Source organism: Grus americana, chromosome 8 (assembly GCF_028858705.1).
Source record: "Grus americana isolate bGruAme1 chromosome 8, bGruAme1.mat, whole genome shotgun sequence".
NCBI lineage: Eukaryota > Metazoa > Chordata > Aves > Gruiformes > Gruidae > Grus > Grus americana.
The window spans coordinates 27,318,763-27,345,241 of NC_072859.1; the positions used below are offsets into that span (position 1 = coordinate 27,318,763).

The 26,479-nt window shown below is 36.9% G+C and overlaps 1 protein-coding gene across 7 annotated transcripts in view; it reads right to left on the reverse strand.

Moving 5' to 3' along the window:
• Positions 1 to 26,479, reverse strand: part of SPATA6 (spermatogenesis associated 6) — a 40,126-nt gene that overhangs the window by 12,958 nt on the left and 689 nt on the right. For 4 of the 7 annotated variants that reach the window (XR_008578067.1, XM_054833786.1, XM_054833787.1 and 1 more), the window contains exons 2-10: positions 21,099 to 21,236; positions 19,502 to 19,550; positions 18,583 to 18,624; positions 17,084 to 17,208; positions 12,511 to 12,591; positions 9,641 to 9,919; positions 7,911 to 7,998; positions 6,133 to 6,173; positions 4,191 to 4,366 (exon numbers count right to left, since the gene is read on the reverse strand). Coding sequence is in view for 6 of the 7 variants with exons in the window: in XM_054833786.1 (XP_054689761.1) it covers positions 4,191 to 4,366; positions 6,133 to 6,173; positions 7,911 to 7,998; positions 9,641 to 9,919; positions 12,511 to 12,591; positions 17,084 to 17,208; positions 18,583 to 18,624; positions 19,502 to 19,550; positions 21,099 to 21,236 (1,019 nt within the window). In the remaining variant the exon portion in view is untranslated. Of the gene's footprint in view, positions 1 to 3,970; positions 4,025 to 4,190; positions 4,367 to 6,132; positions 6,174 to 7,910; positions 7,999 to 9,640; positions 9,920 to 12,510; positions 12,592 to 17,083; positions 17,209 to 18,582; positions 18,625 to 19,501; positions 19,551 to 21,098; positions 21,237 to 26,479 lie in introns of those variants that run through there. The other 3 variants (XM_054833788.1, XM_054833785.1, XM_054833783.1) reach the window with 3 other exon arrangements.

Below are 26,479 nucleotides of genomic sequence, written 5' to 3' on the forward strand. Positions count from 1 at the left end.
ATAAATGGGTTGCACCTCCTTATGCTCTTTGGAAGCTTTTCCATTACCTTCTTTCTCTTAGTTTATTCATTTATATACAAAATGGCTTTGACAACAATCAACTTCAAATTTACCTACTGCTGCAGCAAAATCAACCAATGAAGATGACAAATATGTACAGATGTTGGTCAAAAATACAAAACACAGCTTAAGTACTGCTCAGTTATGCAGAATATAGTATGAAATAACTGATCTTCAAGTGCAGATTTCCAGAGGTTAACTTAATGCGAAATAAGGAAACTTCCCCAAGAGATGAGACAGATAAACCCAAAAGATTCAAGAACAACCTTACTACCAAACTAAATTTCAAAAATACTTCTAAATAGCTAGAAATAGACAGGAAACCTAATTGCAGCCTCTCCCTAGAGAAAGCTTTTTTAAAAACAGTCTGCTAAATTTTTCAGTGTTCCACTTTGTAGTAGAAAGTTCTCAGAACTTAAACACACCCTCACAGAAGTAACCCCTATCTTAGGATGCATGCCACTCTCTAAAATATGAAGGTGAACTAGCTGCGGTCTGGATTTTGCTATGTAACAAAACTAGTACCCAAGACCCTGGGGTGACATTTCAAGATCACTGAAGCCAAAGCTTCTGGTAATTGGAATTTTCAAGGACTTCACATAGGATCTAGTCTTCCATTAGTATCTAACATTATATCTGTCATCAGTAATAGTTAACTTCATACTGGTATTTCACTAGTACTTGGAAAAAGATAACATAAAAAATGGTAGTAAAACAATAGAGGAATATTCTGTGATACTACAGAAGGCATCCAATCCATATAGTTAACCTCTGTCTTACTTCAAACAGAACTTAGATTTTTGTTAAATTTTATAGTAGGTAAGACCATGTATCAGCAGTATAACCAGGAGAACATAAAAAAAAGACATTGAGCTGGACTTCACTCTAGAAATGATTATTCTTCAGATCAATGATAAAAAACAAAAGCAAAAGCCTGCCATGTCCAGAGTAGGAAAAAGAATTCTTTGATCTCACATGCATAAGAAGTAGCTTTGCCTCTCAATATAACAGAAATGGTCAAATACTACTATGATTCCTGTGGTCTCTTGAGAAAAGAATTTATCTTGTGCCAGCAGATAGCTCCATTCAGAGGACTTCTGTAATTACCTTACAGAATCCACTGCACTGTTTCTCCTTTTCTTTACAAAAGGTACTGTGCTGCAGGATTTAGTACAGGGAAGGCTTACCACACAAGTCCCCAAGAAAAACACCATCTCCTAGGAGTGCATAAGGATGCATGTGTACTATGAAAGCAAGCACTGGACTTGAATTTTGCTTCCCTGCAGCAGCACTGAGAGAATATAGTGCTAATGCTCTTTCACAAAGCATACAGGATACTTATCGATGCACAACCAACCAGTCTGTGGGGGCAAGTCAACTGCATTGACTGAAGGTGGCCACACACCATGGGCAGGAGTGTGCATGTACTGAAGAGTGTGCATGTACTGAAGAGTGTGCATGTACCATTGCTCTGCACAGGAGCTAGAATCAAAATGAGAAGTAGAGTTGTACAGCCACATCACTTTGCTTAGTGTCAGTTTGCAACACTAGCAAATCCTTTTCTCAGGTGATCTAAATAATGAAAAATGTAAAAATAAAGTATGAAAAATAAATATTAAAATCTTTGCTACCTTGTTCAGCAGTAAATCTATTTACAGTTAAATAAAAATAGTAAATCTATTTACAGTTCTGCTTCTGGCTCAAGCCCAGTGGAAAAGGGGAGAGGATTGATTTGTGGTCTCTCTAGCATCCTCACAGAAAGGGACTGGCAACTGCCAGAAAGGATACAAAAGGGCTCAGAGGACCTTATGCAAGACCCCAATTTCTGTATCACTCAAAGGTATTGCAGTGGCTTAACGAGTATTCAGCAGTGCTCTAGGAAGTACTCCCAAGAAGGCAGACATTCACTTCATGCTACTTTTTTTTTAAAAAAGGGAACTAAAGGTCAAGGTGGAGAGTCAAGTTTCATATTGACTGTGGGTTGATTAGCATTAAAAAATAGCCTAGACACGATAAGCTTTTTGTCTTTGTAATTCAAAATATAATTGAGGAAATAAACACCAAATACTGTGAGATAAGACTCTGTATTCTTGCAAATACACTAGCACTGGTATACTTTCAGCAGTACTGATTTTCGCTGTATTTCTATGATCTGAACAGCAGCGTTTGCACACATTTCCAAACATTGACCTCTGATCCATGTTTGTCATTCCAACTGTGACTCTCAGTATTCAGTCAGCTAAAGCCATTGTTATCTCAGCAGCTTGAAATAGAGATCAAATTTTTTAGACTATGCCCTTTACCTTTGCATTTGGATTTTCTTCTGATGACTAAACTAAATGCTTACATCTTTACCATAAAGAGATGTTACATCTCTAAAGAGCTGAGAACATTTGTTCTAATACGAAGAAAAAACATAATTTCACAAGATCACAGATCTCTTCTGGAGAAAGGCTCATACAGAGGAAAACCAAGAACGTTCAGACAATTTCGAGATTAACTGGCAGATGATTAAATTATTGTGCATGTAACAGCAGCTCACAACATACAAAACTTTCCTGCTATCAATATAAGGGACCCTGTCAGCTTTAAATATAATGCGTTTTAAAATTTACCTCCCCCCTCCCCAAAAGGAGTCCAGCTGAAAAAAGTGTAAAAAAAAAGTCAGCATTACAATACCTCTTCCCAGACACGGGTAACTAATGCACAAACAACGTCAGGAGAGAGTGGGGAGGCAGACAAGATGCCAAAGAAACCTCCTCCAATCCCCAGATACATCCTAATCTCTGTATAACAGTTCTCAAGAAATACTATTACACAAACAAGCAACTTTTCAAGCAGAGGAAGACGTTAAAACACCAACTTGATCTTTATAAGTATTAAAAATTCAATCCCCACCTGCCATCTGTCATTTTTCTTCTGAATAAAAAACTGAGACAATTTTTCTATTTTGAAAAAAAGCATTAGGCTGTACATAGGCCATAAAATGCACTCTACAAGCACTGACTAACTGAGGTACCAATGGTAACAAGGATGAAACAGCCTGGAACAAGCGTGAACTAGCCACCAAAGTACATCTGCAGGTAGGGCCCCAGTAAACACTTCAGCATTTAGGACAAGGACATCAGTTTGAGCCTCAGCTTCTCCCAATTATTTTATGTATTTGCTTATTCGGGTTTTTCTGCTCCCAGAAAGCCATGTAGTAACTTAAACTGAATGTACAGTAGAAGCGTTGGGCACCAAGTACATGTTCTTCTACTCAGCAGGAGGTACAGAATACTCTCCTTGAAGGACTGGAGGACTTAAGCATGAAAAAAATCTGTTGCTTTTTGACATTTCTTCCATCCCACCCTCAAGAGACACTGAAGCTGCAAGGCTTGCCCAAAATATTAACACAGGGATTGAAATCCACCAAACTAAAGGGTGTTGGAAACTATCTCCACCCCAACCCTACTGGGGTCAGTGGAGACTACTAAGAAAACTAATTTAAATATAGAAATAAATAGATACACAATTGCTGCTGAGGCCCACACTTCAACTCAAACAAAACAAAATCTTAGGATGTAAATAAAGCAGAAAGATTTGAAAATAATACACTGACTAGATTAAAGCTAGCCCAAGTATGTTACGTACACTAGTCACACATTTGACTACAGCACAGCCACAAGTATGTGCTTACAAGCACTAGGCTGAACAACAGTCAGAAGGAAAAAAGGGTTTCCAAGTACCTCCTGTAAAGCCTACTTGACATGTATCTATATTTACATTCCTGAGATTCTAATCACCTCTGAAATAGTGGTTGTTTATTTATTTAAGTATTCTCCGGTTTAGACAGACATTGGCAGCCTGAAATCTGGGGCTTCATTGTTCCAGAGAAGGTTAGCAACAGAGATTTCAAAGATCCTTTTCATTGCCATATTATGATTGTATTCATTAAGTAGAGAGGTGATGGCAAACACAGCATCTGAGGAAAAAATCAAATGACAACATAGTTGTTGGGGAAAGACTTCTCAGTCTCTTCAGCCTGCACACCTCCAAACATGCAAACTATACTCATGCAAGTACTGTTATCATCTCATTATCCTCATGTTAATGATTGCAGAATTTCACAAATGAAACCAAGTCCTTACCTTTCCCTTAGAGAGGATCGATTTAGCACAGAACTTAGAGAGTGCTTCTGAAATGCTGGAGGTGCTGAATGCTGTAATGATCCAGCAGAATGGGACTGTCTGTTGGGTGGATCTGAGATCACATCCTCACGGCAAACATCAGAACTGTCGAAGTCTTTTCCATGAGTAGATTTTGCCTGTAAAAAAACCCATCAAACCGTGCTAAAATTTATTATGAATATCAAGATGTACGGTTCTCATTTTTTTATTTTTCAACCTGAAAGGTTAAAGGTTGCACATGCATGCAGGAATATCTACCTGCTGGAGAAAGACCAAGGACGGTCATTTCACAGAAAGCGCCCTGGTTTAAGTTGAATCAGCCAGTGCCAGAGGACTCAGTTGGTATCTAAGACACCATCTTATGGCAAAGTCTAGTGTAACAGGCCTTTTATCACCTTTTCTGACTGTGCAATTTAAAGGCTTACCCCTCCCAGGAATCTCAGGGACTCAGAATTATCCCCGAGAGTTTAAGCAACACAAACCTCAGACCTCTCCTCAGTCTAGGACCTCTTGTTCTTAGACTTTTTTTTCCCTCATGATTGATTTGCTGTTCTTCAAGGGAAAACTCAGGCCCACCTACTCATCTTCTACTCGCTCTTCTCTATACTAGTTACTCCTTTCATAGTTCCTCTTAACCTGAAACATACCACTAAAATGTCTCTGTGGGTTACCCCATTTTACCTGGAATGGGGACTTTCACTGGAGCTGTTTCCCAAAGCTGAGGAAAAAAAAGAAAAGCAAACAAAAAACCCAAAACAAAACTAGACCAACAATAATCAGATTATTCATTAGCACTTTGCAGACTGCAGGTTTTTTCCTCAGCTTTGGGAAACAGTTCCTCTTAAACAAAGCTATATTATAGTTCCAGTAAGAAAAAGATACATTCTCTTCAGCTCTGATTGTGAAAGAATCACAAATGATTAGAGGTATCCAGAACATGAATTAACCTGTAGCTCAGCTATCTGCATTCTCCAAACAATGACTGCTGCTAAAATCTATTTTCCCTTTGGGGGGGGGGGGGGGGGGGGCAGAGGGATAGGGGTAATGACATGCCCTTAAAATAGCCATTGTCAAAAAACCCCAACACCCCCCCCCCCAACAATGACATATTTAGCATATTTAGTAGAAATTCTCTATTTTCTTTACAGTTTCTTATTTACAGTCATGGAATAATCCAGAAGTGTCACAATATATTAGACTCACATGGTACGCAAAATCGCAATCCTTGGTAATAAAAGTTCAGAATCTGACAAAAGTGTGCTTAATCTACATCAAGTTTTTCATTTTAGTTCTCCTTCTTTCCTCTTGCCATTATCATCAGTTTTCCCAGCCATTAGGAAATCTAAGAGGGCATACATAATTAAATGCCTAAACCCACAATTTCTACAGTACTTCAGGAACACAGGCAAAAACCACCAAAACCCAAAGGAACCCTGACATTAATCTTCATATCCACTTACTACACAAAGCAGCTAAAACCTGAAAAAACAAGGATGTGAAATAAAAGTGGCTTGCCAACTGTACCAGGGCTACCTTTGCATACAATTCTGGAATGAAATGTGGTCTCAGAATGACCAGGAAGGCAAATGCAAACTGCCTTAAAGGTTAAAGTTAAAGACTCTTAAAGACTCTTCTACAGCCTTGTCACAAGCCTTAATGCCAAGGAGAAGCAAGTTCTGTACCTAGAGGCATGAATATCTTATACAGTGTTAAGTTTCACATTTCTATTTGTAAATAATCTGTCAGCAGGCCTAGACCTGGTTACATAAGATTTAAAATGTATCTTTTCTTGCTTTTGATACTATAGTAGATAAAGTTTCAAAAATACCAAGGCAGGACAATCCTTCTCACTCAGAGCTTCCGAAAAAACAATCTGTAAACAATAGCACTTTAAAGTACTCACTTTGGCTTTCTTGGGTCTGTAGCTGCCAAGAAGAGAAGGATCTGGAGAAAGAAAAAAGGTGCATCCCAGAAAAAATTCAAAAGAAAATCTAAATGTCCTACATTTTATGAAATCTTTTACGAAATAGCTTATGTCTCCTCCTAAACAGTACTAAAGCAATTTGTTATTGTTGTTGTTGTAATTATTATTAAACATTGTGGAATTCTAAACAGTCTCCTCAGAATATTTCAGGAAATCACTTTCTGTAGCTGAAAACAATGACTTCACATTTAATGGCATACAATGTTTACAATAATGAATTGGTGTACGCATCATCTTCTGCATAGACAGAAGTGGCACAATTTTTAAGCTATTAATTGCCTAAATGAATATAAAATCAAGCTCTACCATTCCCCAAAATGCTCATGTACATTACACTACCTTACGAATCTTCTCTGAACAAGCTTCGCAATGACTGCCTCTCCCTCCGTCTGTCACTTCTTCATTCCTTCCCTCACCACTGACCCACAAACACAAGTATGAAGCCCATGGAAGCATACGGGGGAAACTATTAGGTCCATACCAGGTTAGGATGGTTCACCAATATCAGTACGCACCTCACCCCTGAGGGACTGGCATTAAATTATGTCTGGCTTCTTGATCGGTTCTATCAGTCTGTACTGAACAAGCCTCACACTGTGACCCAAGCCCAAAGAGGTACTTTACACTGTACAGCAATGTAAAGACACCCCTCTGTTAGCTATCTGCACGAAAGCAAAAAAGGACTAAACTGTACTGTCAGTATTAAGATTCTAATCCTAGGAATCTGGTTTTTTTTCAGAAGTTACAGTTAAGCCTCAAGACATAGGCAGGTGCCTAGTGAATCCTCTGGATATTAATAGTGAGGTAGATTTTGGTCTCCTAACCACTGGCCAGAAACCACCAACTCATTTCATAAGCATGCAATGGTATCAGATGATAATAGGTCTTTTACGTTATCCAGCTACTACAGATTGGTAAGTATCACCCCAAAAGGAATGTGAAACCCTTAAAATCCTGCACCCAGTGCTACTACAAAGAACAAATGTAAAATAACAAGTTCATAATGATTTGCTATGTAACAATTATAATTAGTGAGGAGGCACAATAAAAATGAGACAGCACACAAACAAATACTGATGAGACTCATTAAAATCCTCATATTGCCAGACACATGCAATAAAATCAAGTTTTAGGGTACTTCCTTAAATTTCTGGTCCCACACCTTTTACTAAACCCACACTTACTGATATCAATGAATGCTGATGCAGATATTGGAGCACATCCTGGATGTTTATTAATAATGGTAAGTCACTGATCCACTACTCACAAAAAATGCTGAAATAAACATTATTCATTTTTGAAGCAACAGAGTCCCTGAGCTTCAAAATGATCAATACTCCAAGCCTGATCAAGACACCCACAGACTGTGGTGCAGATTTGCTCCACTATCCAACTCATCAAAACTAGCGGAGTGAAACAGAGCACTCGCCCAGGTTTTGGTATTTTCTACTCCTACTTTCATATCATGTAGAACTATGGTCCGACTTTCATGAGGTAAAGTACTATTCAAAATCACCTTTTGCAGCAGTAGCTTATTCAGTATTCTTCCTAGTCCTAGGAAGAAAGAACAGCTTTTTCTCCATTATAGTCTGACTTTTTAATAAGAAAAAAACCCCACAACTCCAAACCAAAGACAACCTCACTAAACTACTGCAGAAAAAAACAGCACCAATGAGATATATAGTAAAAATACTGACCATGGTCTGTCTTGGTCCAGGCTTCCACTGTGCTTTCTCGTGTGGGACACCAGGCATGAAGTTTAATACTAGGACTTGGTTGTTCAACCTGAAGCAAAAATACTGTTAAAATGCTCAGTATCAGATGTATCAATTCCTATTTTTTCTGTTTTCGTTCATAAGAGCACATCTAGTCCTTTCTGAAATACATTATTCTTATTCAAATACTATTTAAAAATATTTTCACAACACTCTGCTCATATTACGTGTATTATTAGCATTACTGTGCATAAACAAAAACAGTTCTAGAAAGGTTTAGAAAACTCTGAATACCGTATTGTTAAAAAAAAAAATTCCAGATAGTTTCTTATTCATCTATGTCTACAGTCTTTTTAAACAATTCTTGGTATCTGATATTTATTGCAAACAGTTCAAATCTCACCAAGAGAGATCTGAATCTCTTCCTAATTAAAAAAGTTACATTTACCATAATCTAATTTTAATCTTCATGTAACACAAAATCTCCAGGCCAAAAGAGTCCTCAACAGTAAAGATGCCCTGAAAGGAACATTCTCAATCTAGAAAGGCTAGGACAGTCAGGATATGGTACATTAAGAGACAAGCTTTTTCCTTTTTTGTACACACATAACCAAGCAATCAAAATCAATAATCAGTGTTTAAAGATGCTATAATTAAACCATGAACTTCACGTATAGATCAAAAACCAGAAGAATTGATTTAAAGGAGTTAAAAGAAAAATATCTGAGAGAGATATAAACAGTAGATTGATGAATGATTAATGGCTTATTAAGGCTAATCTGAATTTCTAAAAGGTATGTACACATAGAATAAAACTTGGAAAAGATTCTAAAATTTGGTAAGATATTATTAATTCATTTGTACATAAAGTAGAAAAAAAAGAAATAAAGTGAGAAGCAAACTAATTAAACACTAACTTATCTCAATGGCTGTGACAAGTGTCCAGAGTCGCAGACAAATCATAATGTTATAGCACAGAATCAGAACAATCTCATTTCTGCCCCTACACATTCAAAGTGGTTTTCTAAAAATAAAGGATTGTTGCAATCATAAGAAAAATTAAGAGGAAAAAAAATAAAAAAGAGAATATGATTCTCTAAGAGGCTGGGAAGTTTGGCCCCTTCATATTAAAGCACTTAAACACAATTTCAGTACATAAGAACCTAATTTCAGAACAATTTTTCATGTACAGTTAGCAAAAAGTCCTTATGTGGGCGCTAAAGTCAGGTTGGTTATGAACTCTAAGTCAAAGTGTTAGAGATGTGGCTTGAGCAAAGGAAGTGTTTCAAAGATCACAGGATGCCAACATAAAAATAAAGCTTGAAAGAGAGGAAGTGTAAGTGTTCATAATGTGACTAGACATTCTTTCTTTAAAGTCTTATTCAGGAATTTTTAATACTAATATCAATTACTTCCAAGCTGAATTTATACACCTATTATCCTGTCTAGTGCGCTGGAAGAAAAGAAATGGGGCCTCAGAGAATTTAACCAAGATATTCATGAAAGAATTTGATCTTTGTCTGTTACTAACACGGATAAAAGAAATTTTATTTTAGCTAATTTTACACTTAAATCACTATGTGACAGAATGTTAAAGAGAGAAAAATTATTCATCTAAACTAAGAGCTGAATGAATTTTTGGAGCGGTATTTAGCAAAAGAACAATATTTGATCTGAGCTTAAGCTGGAAGTACTTTGGAGAGAATACAAACCCGTCTAACTACGAATGGAGGTTTATCGGTTTCTCTTCTGAATTCATAAGGACCAAGATTTAAATGGGCCAGTCGCTGCCTGGCTTCTTCTGATAGCTCACACATTCGTCTTTTTGTGTATGGAGATGGAGAGCGTGATTTAGAAGCTATTGTAGGCTGCTCGTAGTTCTTTGTTGCTAAGCTGTGCTTGCTCTTTTCAGGCGAAGGAGTATTTTTCTTTGGTAACTTTGTTTGCAATTTTCCATCTGGGGTTGAGTGATGTACCCAATTCAAATCACCCTAAAGTGAAAAAGAGAAATTATCTGGTTTGACAGCATGCAGAACAACGGTCACTGAAAATAAAGCAAACAAGGAACTAATACTTTTAACAGAAAATATACTCCATGTCAGCTGAAGTTCACCTCACAAAACTATAATCAAACAGCAATTTAAAAAACAACAATGTATTAACCATTTTCTCTGAAACCAGAAGGAGGTTAAAACACACATTACTACATGTTAAATGTTAAGGTTAGGTGTCTGATACAGTTAGTGTACAGAGAATAAAATATTAAATTGAATTTTGTCACAAGTTCATTTAACACAAACTTTGCCTGGATTGGACATACATAGATTTAAAGCATTTTTTTCATCTGTTTAAACTTTTTTTTGATCTTTTAACATTCTTACCCTTTAAAATAAAATACATAAATTAAAATAATAGTTTAAATTATATGTATTTATAGTTGCCTAAAACCTTACAAGAAGTGTAATTACATTGTCTGAAATTTATATTTTCTTGGATCATGGTGAATTTACTAGTTCTTTAAAGATTTATAATCAAGAAGCTATGTTTAGTAAAAAGATCCATCCCTGCCCCCAAAAAAAACAAACAGGCAAAATTTTTAAATACCATCTTCCAAAGATCCTCTCAAATCATGTGAATACTTTTGCAAACGAAGAGGCAAAACAGCTGTTTATTTGTACAACTGGCACTTGACATCCAAAATATGGATTTTGTAGCCAAAATTTATAAAAATTCCACCCTTATCAAATATTGCCTTAAAAGTCTATCTCTGAGTTGATATTGCTTTTAAAATACCTACATACAGCAGAATAAAGGAAAGTAGAGGAACAACCAACTTCACCATCTCCCTTCCCACAACATAGGACAGGGGTGGTGCTGTTGTAGTTTTTGTTGTTGCTGTTACCAGCAAAGCCTTCCTAACAATCAGGGCTGACACCCCCTCTAAGTAACTATTAACTTCTTCAGTGACCAATTTCAAATTCTGGGAAAGTGTTTCCAACACTGAAGTTTTGTTTGAAATACATTACCATTCCTTTGTAATTCCTGGCATTAAATGAGCACTGAATTACTCTACAAGCTTTATAGGTCAAGACACTCTAGATTATACAACTCTTATCAGGCTACTTAGTCAGCAGCATGTTTTAACTTTGAATACCGCAGTATGTATAATTAAGCTTTTTGGTCAAATTTGGCCCAAATTCACAGGTTAGAAAAGATTAAAAAAAAAAAAAAGGTATAGCAAGACTTTTCTTCCTGTTAGAAATTCTTTTTCAAGCTTAAGAAAGTTGACATTAGTCTTAAATCTGAATGTTGCATGCACTCCTTCAGAAGATCTCAGAAATAAAACGTCCAGCTTGCCTTCAATCCTTTCCCTCTACACCCAATAACAAACAAGGCTGAGGTTGTGTCTTTGTTTTACATCAGCATCACACAGACTTTTCATGCCACTGTCATTCTCACACCTGAACTAGCACTTGTGCAGCTGGTAGCGAGCCAGCGTATGGAACTGGCCCAAACAAAACCAGACCTAATTCTCTAAGATTAACTTCCATTTCACATGAAGTAGGCTGTGCTTCTTCTGGCTTATACCAATCATGAAACTAGACCTTCGCTGCAACACATGCAAATTTGATATGCCATTCATAACATTAAATACTTTTAAGGACATTTTAAATTTTAAATCAAACTGCCCTAATTGAAGTCATCTTCAGTGAAATTAGTTTTCTGACAATGACAATTTTTGTGATTTTTTTATGCTTTATCTAAGTGTCTCAATACATTTCATTTGCTAAATTTGGAAGAAACTTCTCAGTGAACTAATTAGCAATGCCACAAACAGGTCAAAGTCACCTAACCCTCTTTGCACGCAAGCCTTCCTGACAACCATTGTAATGATGCTGCACCATTTTTTAATAATATAGCAAAAAAAAGAGGATGTAAGAATAACATTACGTGACAACTTGTGCCAGGAAACCCAACCAAAATTCCAATCCGTGAGACCAGAGAAGAGTGCTACCAGATGAGGTAGCACAACAGAGGTTTCTTCTTTCCCCCAGTCTCTTCAGCTACTTCACCTTTAACTTTGCTCACTGCAGAAGCAGCATTTCCAGATTAATACTGGTGACAGCCTTTTCAACAAAAATCTTCATTTCCATTACCATTACTAATATTGTTATGGAAAACAATTAAATTAATTGATTTGGTTTTGATAATGTACCTTCTCTGACTTCACCTAGCTTTCATTGTCCCACCTTAATTTTAAGTGTCAGTAAGAAATGGTGAGAAGGCATCTTCCCACCTACAAATACACCAGGGATTGACACTTCAGCTGATCATAGAGCATAGCAGCTCATAATTGTTTCAGATTCGAGGAACTCTCAGCATTTACTGTCATGCACCAAACCCACTCTTTACTCATACTTGATTAAAAATTTAATCAAGTTGTCAAGCACCCATGACAACTGCTTTAACCACAACTAAAGAATGAGAAAAGTTTGAAGTGAGCAGCACATGCAAAAATTGGAACCAAGGCTATCAATATTAAATCTAGAAATTAAATTGCAAACAATTAAATTATGCTAACCTGTATGTGACTCCTTCCTGAGCTTAACAGACTTTCTGTAATAAGGGAGCTTGTAGAAAATCTCAATTTTGGTGCAATTCCCTAGAAGAGAGACAATAATTGAACATCAAGCTCCAACTCAAGATAAAGGGTATCAAAGAAGTAAATGTCACCTAATGTAACAAACCATTCCTAATTTTCAGCCATTTCCTTTGTTAATTTCAGCCTTTAATAAAGATAATTAGAAAAGACAGAACAGCAATGGTAAATGTCAAGATGCTAACATTTGCATTTCTGACAATTCAATTACAGATGATTATATTGCTTTCGTACAACAATTAAGGTCTGACTTTTATTTCAATACATTTCTTTTTGTCAAAAGCACTTTTAAAGATTTTTCATGCCATGCTATATAGCATCAATAAAAATTCCGGTCATGCTCTAGAAGTTTCATTAACGCTAACTTTGTAAACTTATTTATAAATAGTTTCAATTGTGCAATCTTTTTTGTAAAAACATTTTGAAAATTAGTCAATTACACTGCAAATAACTATTCATTTCTAACAGCATGATTAAGAATCCCCTTTATTTGGTAACCATTAGAGCAAAGTCTGATTTCTGTGGATTGTCTCCCGTGTTCTATAACCATGTTCCACTTCCTCTCAGTCCCCTCTCAGACATGCGGCCAGCAAGAGGCGGTTTGACCAATGTGGAGTCAGTGGGGTCCAGCTGGGCCTCCTGGTCAACCCGCACAGATGTACTATTGGTCAGCAGGTCCTTCCATCTTTACATGGGTAATAGTTCCTGTTCAATTCATCTTCTTTTACTTCAGCCATGTCTAGAAACATAATACCTTTGAGAGCTCTGCTCCCCGTTAAATTTAGCTAGAATTGGCCAACATATACAAAATTACTGAGTGTAAAGAGATTATGACACACAAGCGTTATTTGCCAAAACAGTAACATTAAAAAAGGCACAAAAGAACTACATGCCACATATTCTATAAACAAATGGAAATCATCTATGTGTATCTTATACAGCTCTGTAGAAGCAAAGAGAGAATTAAGTGTCCTTAGAACTTTCTACCCTCTCTTCTTTCAACACAGCTTGCTGCATCTGCATGCATGGGCATTTGTGCACATCAACACACAAAATCACTGAGAAATGAAAAGGAGCTGGACTGTTTGTGACTCTGCCCCACATTCTTAAGAATTAGCAGGAACTTCATGAGGGAAGTCTACTGCCGAATCAAACTATTCTCTACCTAAACACAAACTGATTTCCCATAAGGGAATATGATCTGGCCCAAGGTTAGATTACAGAAATGAAATTACAAAAATGCCAAGAAAACTCAGTCATAGCAATTAACAGAGTCCAGGATTCAATCAAGTCAAGTTATGGCATATAAAAGAGATTTTAAAGCTGACTGTCTTTAATCAACTCATTTTTATTACTAATGAATTGTCAAGTGCTATCAACAATTTAAAAAAGGACACATCAGAATTAGTAAGTCTTCTATAACAAGCAACAACAGAGCACCTACTGCTCTTACAGAGACTGAGAAAGATTACAGACTTGTTAAATGCTTCTAGCTAAAAAAATCACACAAAACCATGGTTTCTTCAGAGAAATAGTTTGTAGAGAGGGAATATGGGATGGCACGCACATACACAGGCATGGATATGTCAAAAGTAACCTATAGGCCAAAAGCAATCAGAGCAGTTCTTTTCTCTGCAGTCCCCATACTAGGGATTGCTGAAGGATATTCAATATAGTAATATGTAAAGACTGCTGTATAGCCCCAAACACATCTGTAAATGAAAATCCAGCCAGAAAGTTTTTGGAATCTATTTCTCTGCCTCTGGCTTAGTGGTGTCTGTATCTCTTAACAGGCTTGTCAGTCTTTCTGTACCAGTCATTAAACAGATATGATATGGATATAATATTAATTTGATCATAGAAAAACCGTAAAGGTGGTTCATATTTAGAAGAACACAAGTTAGAAAACAAGTTTAATATGTGCTTTTGACTGTAAGGAGCATGAAGACAGGTCTGTAGTTTAAAAAAATACATACGAATGTAACAGAAGATCTTGTATTGGTATGCTAATGAAAGATAGCATAATTTAAAAGAAACTGTTTTAAGTGACATGGCAAATACTGCATGAGGGTGGAGAATGGAGATAAGAACGTCTGTAAGAAGTCATCACCAGTCAAGGCTTAAACATATTCTGAAAGGCAAGGGTTGCAGAGAAATACAGAAGAGCCAGCAAAAGCCTCAGCTGGGTAACACTGGACCAGGAGAGAGAACTCGAGGCACATCTTGAATGTGTGTTGTGTTTGTAAGCCTCGTAAGACATTTAGCCAGAGACATTATCAGCCAAGTGCCAGATTTCTGGAGGAGTTCTGATCCGCTCAGCTTGGGATTCCTTCCAACTGGCAGATTAGCAGTGTTAATCAGACACTGTTGTCACTGCCTATCTGAACTCCACAAACGTAACCTTGTTGCTACCTTTTTTTTTTTTTAATAAAAACCAAATTTATTGGGAATCAAAGTGCCACCGAAGCACAGCTGTCAGTCAAAAATACTCAACATCTTAGCTAGCTATAAATAACTTTTCGTGTGGGAAGGATATGGCTTGATTAGCACAGGAATAATGCGAGGGATCTCATGACCTCGTTTAACACTTTCCCTTTTCCTTAGCATACACACTCAGTGCTTGGTGCTGACAGAGTTAGCAGGAGATACTTGCCAGTAAAGCTTCAGGAACACTAGAAGATGGAGGCATTTGAGATTGCATTTCTACTGGAGGTAAAAATCCTCTCTCAGTTATCCCATTTAGCAAGCAAGGAGAGGAACCATAAGTTCTTTTCGGGACCCTCCTTCCAATTCCATCAAACACAGCTGCTTTATTACTCCTGAAAACGGGGTCAGTATGCCAAAATCTTTTCTTAAACTATTCTTTCTGCGATAGAGATGGAACGAAGCAACAGATGCTTCTGCAGTCCTCGTTCCAGGGCAAAGATGGATTTCATTTGCACTGTTCTCAAGGACATGAAAGTACATTTCTGTCTTCCATCAGTCAACTTTTTAAAGCTGCTACAGTGTCATCATTCAGCTACACATCCAAATGACTCTGATCACATCTCACAGTTCACAAATTATGGCACCATCTCTTTATTAAAAAATACTTAATTTTATATTAAATAACTCAGTCCAACAAAAACCTTAAACTTCTCTAGTGGCTCTGCCTCTACAAACATTCATTATATTGCGTTTACAAAAAATCTGAAACCATTTTGCTAATACCATCCCATTTATTGCTACCTTCCTATCTGTTCTTTCTCAACACCAGAAAAGTACCTATTATATAAATAATATGAAAGGAATACAGTCCTACCACCTCTCTTGAGCCACCCCTAACATGCACAGGATAAGCCACATCAAAGAGATGCTATGGCCAAAAAATAATGGCTATTTTTGCAGGGATAGTTTAAGCTGCTGCAGAACCATGCATTTTGTATCACAAAATCACAGCTTTAATTCATTCAAATGTAACATAGCATTAGACACCAAATTAGCACTTCTAATTGCAAGTGACTGGGTAATGTCTAGGTTGCTTTTGCAGAGGAAAGATTATACCAGCTAAAAGATATCAATGACCTTTAATCAGCATTTCCCTTCTGCCATGTGTTTTTAATCCAGTCACAATGGACAGCGCAACTGAGTCCCTGTCTTCCCAATCCAAACGTCCTGCCACTCCATTAGAAAAATTTAACCAAAATAAGACAAACATCATCACCATCATCTTCAAAGTGCCTTCCTGAGTTATTGCACTGGCACCTAAGATTCAACAGTCAAACTCTATGAAAGGGCAGTGTGAGATAAATCCATTTTCATTTATTACGTACTTGAGCCCTTATCTCCAGAAAATGAACATTAATTCATTGCACTTATTTTGCCAATTAGTTGTCATTTATCATAGCTTTTTTGAAACTGTAGAAAAGGTAAGCTATTAAATGAGCATGAATGGCCTGAACAGACCTTAAGAAACAAGCTTTGGAACTGAAAAAAAACCAGGCAGCACTAAGGTAAATGTCAGTCACTTACTATTTCAGTGGTGATCTTGCACCTCAGGGAGGCCCACAGGACAGATGGCATAGCACTACAAATTTGTAATGACTGCCATTGTCCTAAACACTACCAAAAATGGTCTGACACAAAATGCTACAAAGAGAGACTGAGGAGGGAGGGTTACACGGTTTATCTGTTGAGAACCATGAAGTTCATATGACATCTCCTGCTTTTCTTGCATCCCTTCAACTACCCCCTGCACCACAGATTAAATTGAATGGAACACATGTCATGGTACCACACTGCAAACCAAGTGAAAACTAACTTCACGTTAAATAATTTCTTGAAGAATTTTGAAAAAAGATTATACCATCACCAAAGTTCAACCTTGGATTTGTACATTCAACACCTGAAATGGAAAAATCTGTCAGAAGTAATCACTTTCCATTTGAAGTAGTTCAAGGGGTTTCTTCAGTGAAACACACTGTATCATAAATACAATCCACAGATATTCACTCACTGTAAAAGAAGAGGACCTCTTCATTAAAATCTCACGATCTAAACCATGGTGCCCACGGGTAAGCTTAGGGTCAGGGAACAGGAAATCTCTTGTATTTTCTTCATATGTAGCTAGAATTTTTCCTACTAAAAGGAAAACATATACTTTAACTGGAAAACAGACAAAGCCAAAAAATACAGACATCATACACAAGACCATATTGAAACTAAGATAAATTTTGTTCTTTACAAATTAACAGCATAGGTCTAAAACTCATATCACACTAGGAAATAACCTCATCAAGTTAAATCAGCAGTAGAAATATTCAGAATTTGGGAAGTATGTTTCATTGTTATTGTAAAAAAATTACAGAACAGTTAACACAATCTTCTTTAAGAGACATATGAGAAGCTTTCTATAGGCAATTCTTCAGTAGTTTTCCTCTATTTCCCTTCCATGCCACAGAAGAAATCAGTATTTTTTTTAATGGCAGCCTATCCCTCATGAAAAACTGTATCATTCCCTGTTACAGAATAGTAATAGTAGTAGTAATAGTAGATATAGTTGTAAGAAAGAAACGCAAGCAACATCAAAATCATTCTCTCAAGATTGTCTCACTATCCTGGTTTGGTACTTTTTAAAAAAAATATTTTCTTTATGGGAAAACCTTGAATGTATATTATAAAAAATTTTTTAAATTGTGCTATTGCTGTCATCTTGTCAGCTTATGCTGGGCTGTATCACACCTATCTCTGACCCCTGAAATTAAATACCTTATCCAAGATCTTTTACCCTCCCACAACAAAAATCCACGTTCAGTACTTTTCTTCAGGTAAACAGTCTGGTGAGTCACCTGAGAGAAGCAATCATTTCCTTGAAAGTACTAAGGACAAGTGACAGAGAGCTGGCACAGAGAGTGCTTTTAATACCACAGTTTCCAAACGAGTCCTCTTTAAAACTTGACTTTATTTCCAATAAAATGCAGATTTACATTATTCATGGGAACACTTGAATTTCATTAAAATAGATTTTTATAATCACACAAACCAATAACAGAAGTATGACAAATCGCTATTTATTATCTTCACATATCCCAAGAGACCTGTAATACTTATAGTGAGGATAAGAGTTTTCCCAATGGTCACCATTAAAATGGAAGGAAAAAAAGTGTCATTCTGAGAACAAGATTATGCACTCTGAAATTTCACAGACAGCCACTTTGCAAGTGAATTGTGATGCAGTTAATAAGTGTGTACTGGATGATTTCAGTTTATTTTCCATTTTTAAAATATTATCACTTTCCTAAGCCTGAGTATGGTACATTTCAATATTCAGTTATTATTCTCTTTCAAGAATGAGATCCTCTTGATCTATTAACATTTTATATTCAGAGGACTATTTGTTGAAGAGCTTTCCATGTTGTTTGTGTGTTGGAAAAAGTGATTGTGCTGTAATGGGCAATGTCCTCATGGAAATTCACCTATTAAACTGAATAATTTATGAAGAGACTGATACAATACCTGGAGGAACAAGCTGTATTAGTTCAAGTACTGCTGTGTCAACTAGAAAGGAAAAAAGTTTTTTAATGAGTTAAAAAAAAACTAAAATGGAAAGTAATTCTCATAGTCAAACCCCAAGAAAAATGGCTCACTGATTTAAGCTTTGTAGCGCTGTATGTAGCTACCCTATTTCCACTACACCAACTATGAGACAAAATTAAGAACAGCTTGCGTAAATACCACAGATGAAAACAATGGCATTAGCAGTGTACAAATGACAGCTCTAAGTTTGACTTAGAACTTGGTAAGTTCTATCTGCTGCCAAGTCTGTCCTTCTTTTAAAGGAGATGATGCAAGCTTCACTACTTTTTCAGATAACTGCCAGCATGAGGGAGCATATTGCTGGAGTTTTGAGTTCAGGGTCAGTGTTGCCTCACTACAATTCATTATGCTCCATGTGTTGCAAGACATACAATTTTCTTAAAAATTGAAAAGAATAATGTTACCAAAATCAAAGGTTTATGCTTATATTATTTGAAAATTAATCAAATAAATTATCAGGTAAAGAACTGCATTACCTATGTGGATAACCAGCTGGATTTTACAACTTTTTACCCTTTTCCTGTTCTAAAGCACACAGAATACATTTCTAGAGGCATTTTGTTAGTTAACAGTATTTTGGGTAAGTTACCAGTAACCAAAGACAGCAAAAAACCTCTGCCTGCACTGACAACAAATCTTTTATTCTGAAAACCCACTAGTGCTAGTGTACTACTTATTTAGTACATCATATACTACATTGGTTACCCACTAGCTTTTCAGAGAACAGGCTCCTGATAGAAAAATTATCACATACTTTAAACCTCCGAAAAGTCTTTAGAGCCCATGCATGCATGACATTAAAGCATACAACACAGTACATATAAAAAGCAGAACCTACGTTCCAGTAACTCCACAAGGTCTCCAGGATCAACTATGTCAGCAAATGCCTGGAAAAGCAATTAATAAATAATAATAATGGCACAGTCAAAGTTATCAGATGGACCTCTAGGGAAAAGAAGGGGAAAACAAATTAAAAAAAAAAAAAATCAATATTCTTCCTTGCTTCAGATGGTTGCCAAGAGTCCTATTCCCACTAGAAAAAGAAAGGAAACTGAAATTATCATTTGGCAGATGATCAAATTCATTGAAAGCTAGCAGTTCTTGTCATACGCTTTCTAGCCATTCAGGGTTACCTCTCCATATTTAAATTAGGAGGTATTGTGAAGAGTTGAACATGTAGAGAGATAAGTATTGTCTGAGAAAATTTAAAGAGAGAAAGATAAATTGCTGAATGTACTAGAATTCTGATAGGTAAAGAATATGTTCTTTAATATATTAGTAACGCTTTAAGCTTCATTTTTATGGATGTGACTATTAATGTACAGAGGACTGTTCAGGGGGTTTTTTTAACCTGAATCCTGCGTGAATAGATGGCAAGGAATAGGGGAGGATGTTGCACTGGATATTCAGCAGGTAACAGAACTCCCCCTAATACTGTACCAAAGTCTCAGCAGAGTGGTGTAGATCACTTTGCTGTTCAAGGTACCAAACACTAAAAAATACCAAAGTACTGGTGCTCCACAAGTATCTAGACCTATGTAATAGCTATTTGTAAGCAGACAGATATTGCTCTCAGCTTTCTTGTTCATCTCTTTTGTAAGCAGACAGATCCTGGTGTCTTGGAGTTCCTCTAAATTACTGAAAACAGTATTCAGTACATTTTCCTTAAGCAGTTTGTGGTATGTTTTCCTTTAAAAAAATATGGTCTTTTTTACTCTCCGGTAGCTGGTGAAATTATCACTGTTTATATCTTACCCACATCACCAGAGCATCACTGATGTTTACTCAGACTGGTTTTCAAAGTGCTGAGGGATGCTTAAAAGAAAAGAACTAGAAAGGGCAAAGTATTATTATTCATAGATAGTCAAGAAGCCAGATCGTATCTGTAAGATGCTGTGTTTCATTATCCCTGTGATACTAATAATGAAGCTAGTAGGGACTCAGAATATGTGATAAACAACTATAAATTATAAGGCCAGAGTACCAACCTGGGAATTCTGGTGACAAACCATGAAAAAAAGTATCTCAAAGGGAGAAAGATGTCACCAAAAACGCTTGAGCTGCTATTCTGTCTTTCTACTAAATTAAGTTGACTCTCCTATATCTTATACTCTTTGTTCTTCACCTTGCCATAATTTTTAGAACAGCAACATTCAGTTCCCTCCAAGCCAGGAAAACAGACACTGAAAAAAGGATAGTTCACAAAAGAATGAACAAAACACCTAAAAAGCCTCATCATACATTATAATCTTCAGTATGCATAATTCTTGAGTCATCATGTGGATAATATAGGCACAAACCTCCTTTGTGCTGAAGAGAAGCAGGAGTTATAATGCTATGCCATCCTCAGTGTGATTACTTATGCTCAGGGGTTTTACAGTGAGTTTTTGGGATGGGTTTTATTTAGCTTGTATTAGCTCTTGACATTATCTTACCTTTTCAAATACTAGTTTTTCTTGAAAGAAGAGTGGAAACGCTGCAGGGACGCATTGAGTTTTTTTGTACTGCCCAAGTACAGAGACACTGAGATAAAGTTCCTCTTTGTCTTTCAGCAGCACTCCAGGGCAAGTTATCTGTAAGAGTAACACATTCATTAAACAAATTGAACTTTAGTTATAAAAGTAACGGCTGTTTTCAAGATAAAATGAAATGGTCAAGGCTGAAATGGTTGATTTTTGAGACTCAGATTATAACAGATTAGAGTGAAAAAAAATCTTTTCTAAAGCAATTCTGTTTGTATAGACTGACTAGGAAAAATAGTCACTATTTAAAAATAATCAGGACCAAATACTGTAAGTAAACATATTCCATTGTCTTCAACCAGAACTGAAACCTGGTATACCAATCCCAAGTTAGTACAGTCAAAGGTATGCACTGACTATATAAGAGTTAATCATCAAGGGTCACATCAGGCTTTACATGAAGTGTCATGTAGAATGAAGTCTACATGATGCCAAGACACAAAAACCCACCCAAATTTTAGCCTAGCCACAGAGATAATGAAGCCAATATATATACATGCTTAGATAGCCATACTCTGTCCAGCCACCAAAAAGGGCAAGTTTATTTGCAAATATTATATTAACTTTGCTTTCTAACATGTAAATGAGAAAAAGCAGCTGTTGTTCCACTACTATGAGACACATGGCACATAATTTTTTATCTGAGAAGTTTGGCCACGTTGGAGGGTATTCAAGTCAGGTGAGGCTCCTCATTAGGCTGCCAGATACTGCTACTAATCTCTCAACTTTCTCTGGGCAATTCTTATTCTTTAACTAAGAAGAAGTTGGTATGTTTTTAAAGCTCCTGATGAACATCAGACGTTCTTGTGTTTTCATCGCAAGGATGTACACAACTCATAGCAAAAGTAGTTGCTATTTTCTATAAGCCACACGGTTTTATTCTATTAACGAGCCAGAGAACTGTCACCTTTCACTTCAGTTCTACTGCTCACTTTTTATCACAGTATAATAAATATGAGGTTGTCTCTTCCAACATAAGGTTGCTGCAGAAAGTGTTCAGACTTTCAAGTGCCAGGTAGAAAGACAAAGGAGGAGAGTGACAGGAATTAAAATAAGAGCTTTGGTTACAGTCTTGTACTCCCAAATGAATGTTTTACTTGAGAAATCCTAACTGGATTTAAAAGAAAACTACATAAACAGTAGAAAAACAGCCTCGGGTGAAAGAAATAACAGAAACCAATGTGCGATAGATTATTATAGATACAGTATAAGCTAAAAAAATAGTGCTGCTTCTCATAAATATCCAAAGAGGGGGGAAAAAAAAAAAGAGAGAGTTTCCTCTCCATGTAAATGAGGGCTTCAAATCTGCAAGAATAGTGCCAGCATAATAGATATCCCAATTGAAACAGATTGTCAAGCATTAAACGGCTTGTATGACACTCATGCAATTGCAAGTGTGAATAGGAGTGAGTGAAAAAGACAGATTTCATTCATACAGGGCAAGATCTCCCAAACAGTCATATTAGCTTAGTTCTCGCTTTTCTTCTTGACATTTTTGTAGAATTTACAATCATTTTTAGCTGGGGTTTCGTGCCTTTCACCTTAGAGAAGGCAACCAGTATTTGCCTATTTATTGAGATGAAAAGTGAGAGGTTTGAAGACATTGCAGAGGGCAAAACTGCAAACAACAGGTGTCATTTATTCTTGCTATTCCATAAAAGAAAATAAATTCTTATAAATCAGCACGTGAGGCAAGATAGCACATGCATAAACTTGTGGTTTTACTACCCTTGAGATAAACTGCACAATTCATTACCTGGGCTGGAACACCAAATCTACATGTTCATGTAACTTTAAACCAGCTCCAAAAATGAATGACACGTATATCTGCAGTTTGTTAAACCTATTTTGTAATATGCAATGCATGGAGCTGCATAACACTTAGGATACAAATTGAAGTTCTTATCTGACTGCAACCTGTCCAGGCAGGATGAGGAACCATTTTAAACACTGTAATAGTATTATCTCTGGATCAGCTAAAGAAGAGGGATATCAATGCTGCAATTACCTGATATTACAACCAGCCAGGAGAACTATGATAAATGTCTAGGACAGTGTTACCCTCCTGCATTTCCTAGGAAGATGAAAAAATGTACCAGCCCTGGTGCTGAGACATCACAAATAGCCAAAAAGAAATCACTGAATTCATCACATGGAAAGGAGCACAATTCTACTAATCCGCAGTCCCCTACGGCATTTGGCATTTACACTCAGTCCTAAAACTGTAGCTGCATATGTAGCCAATGAAAAAGGCAGGCCTTGAAAAATCTCTTTAATTGCCCGCTACCATCAAAACAAGAAGAGTTTGAAGGGCAATGGACAGTCTTAACTTCTGCTGATTGCAAGCTTCCAGATAGAATACTATTTTGGACTTAGAGTTGCAAAAATAATCTTCTCAACATGAAGAGATGCCATTTTAGTCTCCTTACCTGGCAGTAATCCACAATGCTATTAATTCATCTTAGTGCTTAAAGCTTTACCTACCTTCACTGCTGCATTTGTGAATTCTCCATGTAGCAATGACATGAAGAATAATGTGAATTTCATTCTGTTGCTACATGAGCAATCTAAATGCCAGCAACAGAGGAAGGCACCAAAATTAGTCTCAAAAAAACCAAATAACAATGAAATCTCAGTCTGAGCAATCATGAATTATTCAATTTAAATTAACGGCAGGATAAACCAAATAAGGTCTTTAACCAAGGCTTTCCATTTTTGAAGAGCAGCCTTTCAGAAATGAAGAAAACTAGGAGTGAAATAAACAAAAAAGCTCAAGGACTCTGATCAGAAAAGACCTTGGCATTTCATCAAGTCAAAAGAAGCAAAACCCATCTGTATCCTGAAGCAAGGAAAAAACCTAAGAGGACAGAACTTCTGACACAAGTGGATTGGTTTCACAGAGGGTTGAGAACTATGCAGAGCATTGTAAAAGGACGGGAAAAGGAATCAGAAATTTGGACACAGCTTTAGTCACAAATAAATTGAACAAGAAGAAAACAACTGGATGTAGTGTAAATCAAGCAGGATGTGAAAACTAACAAATCTATGTCCCTTAGTTTTAATGATACTTAATACGGGAGAAAAAAACCCAACAAAACAAGTTGAAGAATGAAATTATGGAAACTGAAGTCACCCAATATGTACCAGGCCTTGACCAAGGAGCCACAGGGAAGCTGAATCACCTTCAGCCCAGGTTCTGAAAGAATGTAATTTTTCTTGCTGCATCTATGCATAACTAAAACCTATGTTACAAAAACAAGGATAGTACCATCTGCTGAAAAATAACAAACACAAGGCTCGTGAGAGGCAGAAAAAGGGATCTGAAAAATTATAACCCCACCAATCAGAATATTTAAATACGCAAAAGTAAAGAATAAAGGATATGGAGAAAAGCATGACTAGAAAAGAGCCCAGCAGCATGTTTCATAAAAATAGATCAGTCAAGCAAAACCTGACATCTTCCTGAAAGCCTGTTTTCTGAGCAAAGGATATCTAATTTATCTGGACATCAGTAACATCATATTGTGCCACATGAGAAATTATTACTTGCAATGCAGAAGATGAGAGTTAGTAAGAAAGTGCTAAGGTGGTACAGAAGCGGCCAAAGGACAGCATTAATAATGTGCAAAACTGGGAGGCATCAAGCTGAGGGTTACTATTAAAACCATTCCTTTATATATCTTGAGATCCCTGTCTTTTGATATTTTTAATGAGCCTGACACAAGAAGTCAGAGTGTTCTCATGAAATTTTTCCAATTAAAATTCAGAAATCATCAGAGGTCAAGAAAAAGATATAGAAAAAAAATGTTTGCAGCACGACAGTAATAGAAATGAGATGCACCTACTGTGTATTAACAACAGTTTCTGCTTTCACTGGGAAGACTAACCTTCAAAGCTGGCTGAGGGGAAGATGATGAGTATGTTAGTAAATGACAGCATAAATGCAGTGTAGCTGTGAAGAGACTAATAACAAGATATATAGGATGAATTTTGGACTTTTTTTTCCCCTGACATCATATAAGGCAACAGTGAGACCCCATCTGGAATGTTGAGTTCAATTCCAATCCCGATCAATGCAAATTCAAAGTGGAAGAGCAGCACCCATCCTTAACATGATCAGAAAACTGGTGGGCCTATCAAACAAAATACTACCAAAAGAAAGAGATTTCTTTAGCCGACCAAGATGAACAGTGAAAGGACAGAACTGCTGCTCAAAAAATACATCAAGAAACCAAACATCAATGAAGGAAAAAAAATTATTTAAGTGAAAGGCCAGTGATGACATTTGTATAAGAGTAGGCCATCAACTAGACAGAAGGAAATTTAGGCTGGAAAGTTTTCAGACCATCACAGGAGTGAAATGCCAAAGTAGGCTCCAATGGGGAAAAAAAAGGCAAAACAAGTGGTTCAAAACCAGACTAAATACACTTACTAAAAGGGTTATCTCAGAGAAATTACGTAGCATAGCAGGGATATAAGTGAACGACCCACATGTGCTGAAAGGGGCACTCAGATCTGTGTTGAAAATTTCCTGTTCTCTCCCTTTCTATTATTATTTCTATCCGTGAGAGCAGGGCGAATAACAAATACCCCACAACTGAAGAAGCCTGACCCTGGGGCAACACCTTCCCTCTACTCTCTCCTGGCACATGAGTAGTTCATGGCAGAAGAAACCAAGCGGGGCCTTCGCATTATGAAGACAAACACTAGCTTTTGAGACAGCAGAGCACCACCATTAGGGTGACACCCTCACCATCTATGTGCAGATATTCACAGCTCTATTTTAGGGCAGCCACACAAGTTTGGGAACAAAGGTGAGTAAGCAATCAGGAATACCAGGTCCATTTCCCAGTATGTACTTTCTGGATCTGCATTTGAATTTTTTCAATGGCACCTCGGGTTTTCCTTCCAGCAGCAAGTATTCTGGCAGCGCTTGCCCTGTGAGGAGGCCTAACCTCGATTACAGCAACCCGTGCCTATGAAGCCATCAGCTCCAGAGTAACAGAGCACTATCTACGTCAACTACTTCTTAAAAGGTATCAGGACAACGATATATAGTCTCTTACTTTACTCCCACTTTGTATACAAGCAGAAAACTTTGCAAAGTCTGCACAAGGAACTGTCCTAACATCATTAATGCAAAACTTTCCACTTTCACACCTATTGACCTCAACCCTGCCATGTAACACCCAGGTACTTCAGAGCTGCCCAGTGCCACCTCCTGCTCCTCACTGGGGCCTCATCATTCACAGGGGACCATAAGCTGCTGTTTCCCAGGATTTCTTTTATTCTGT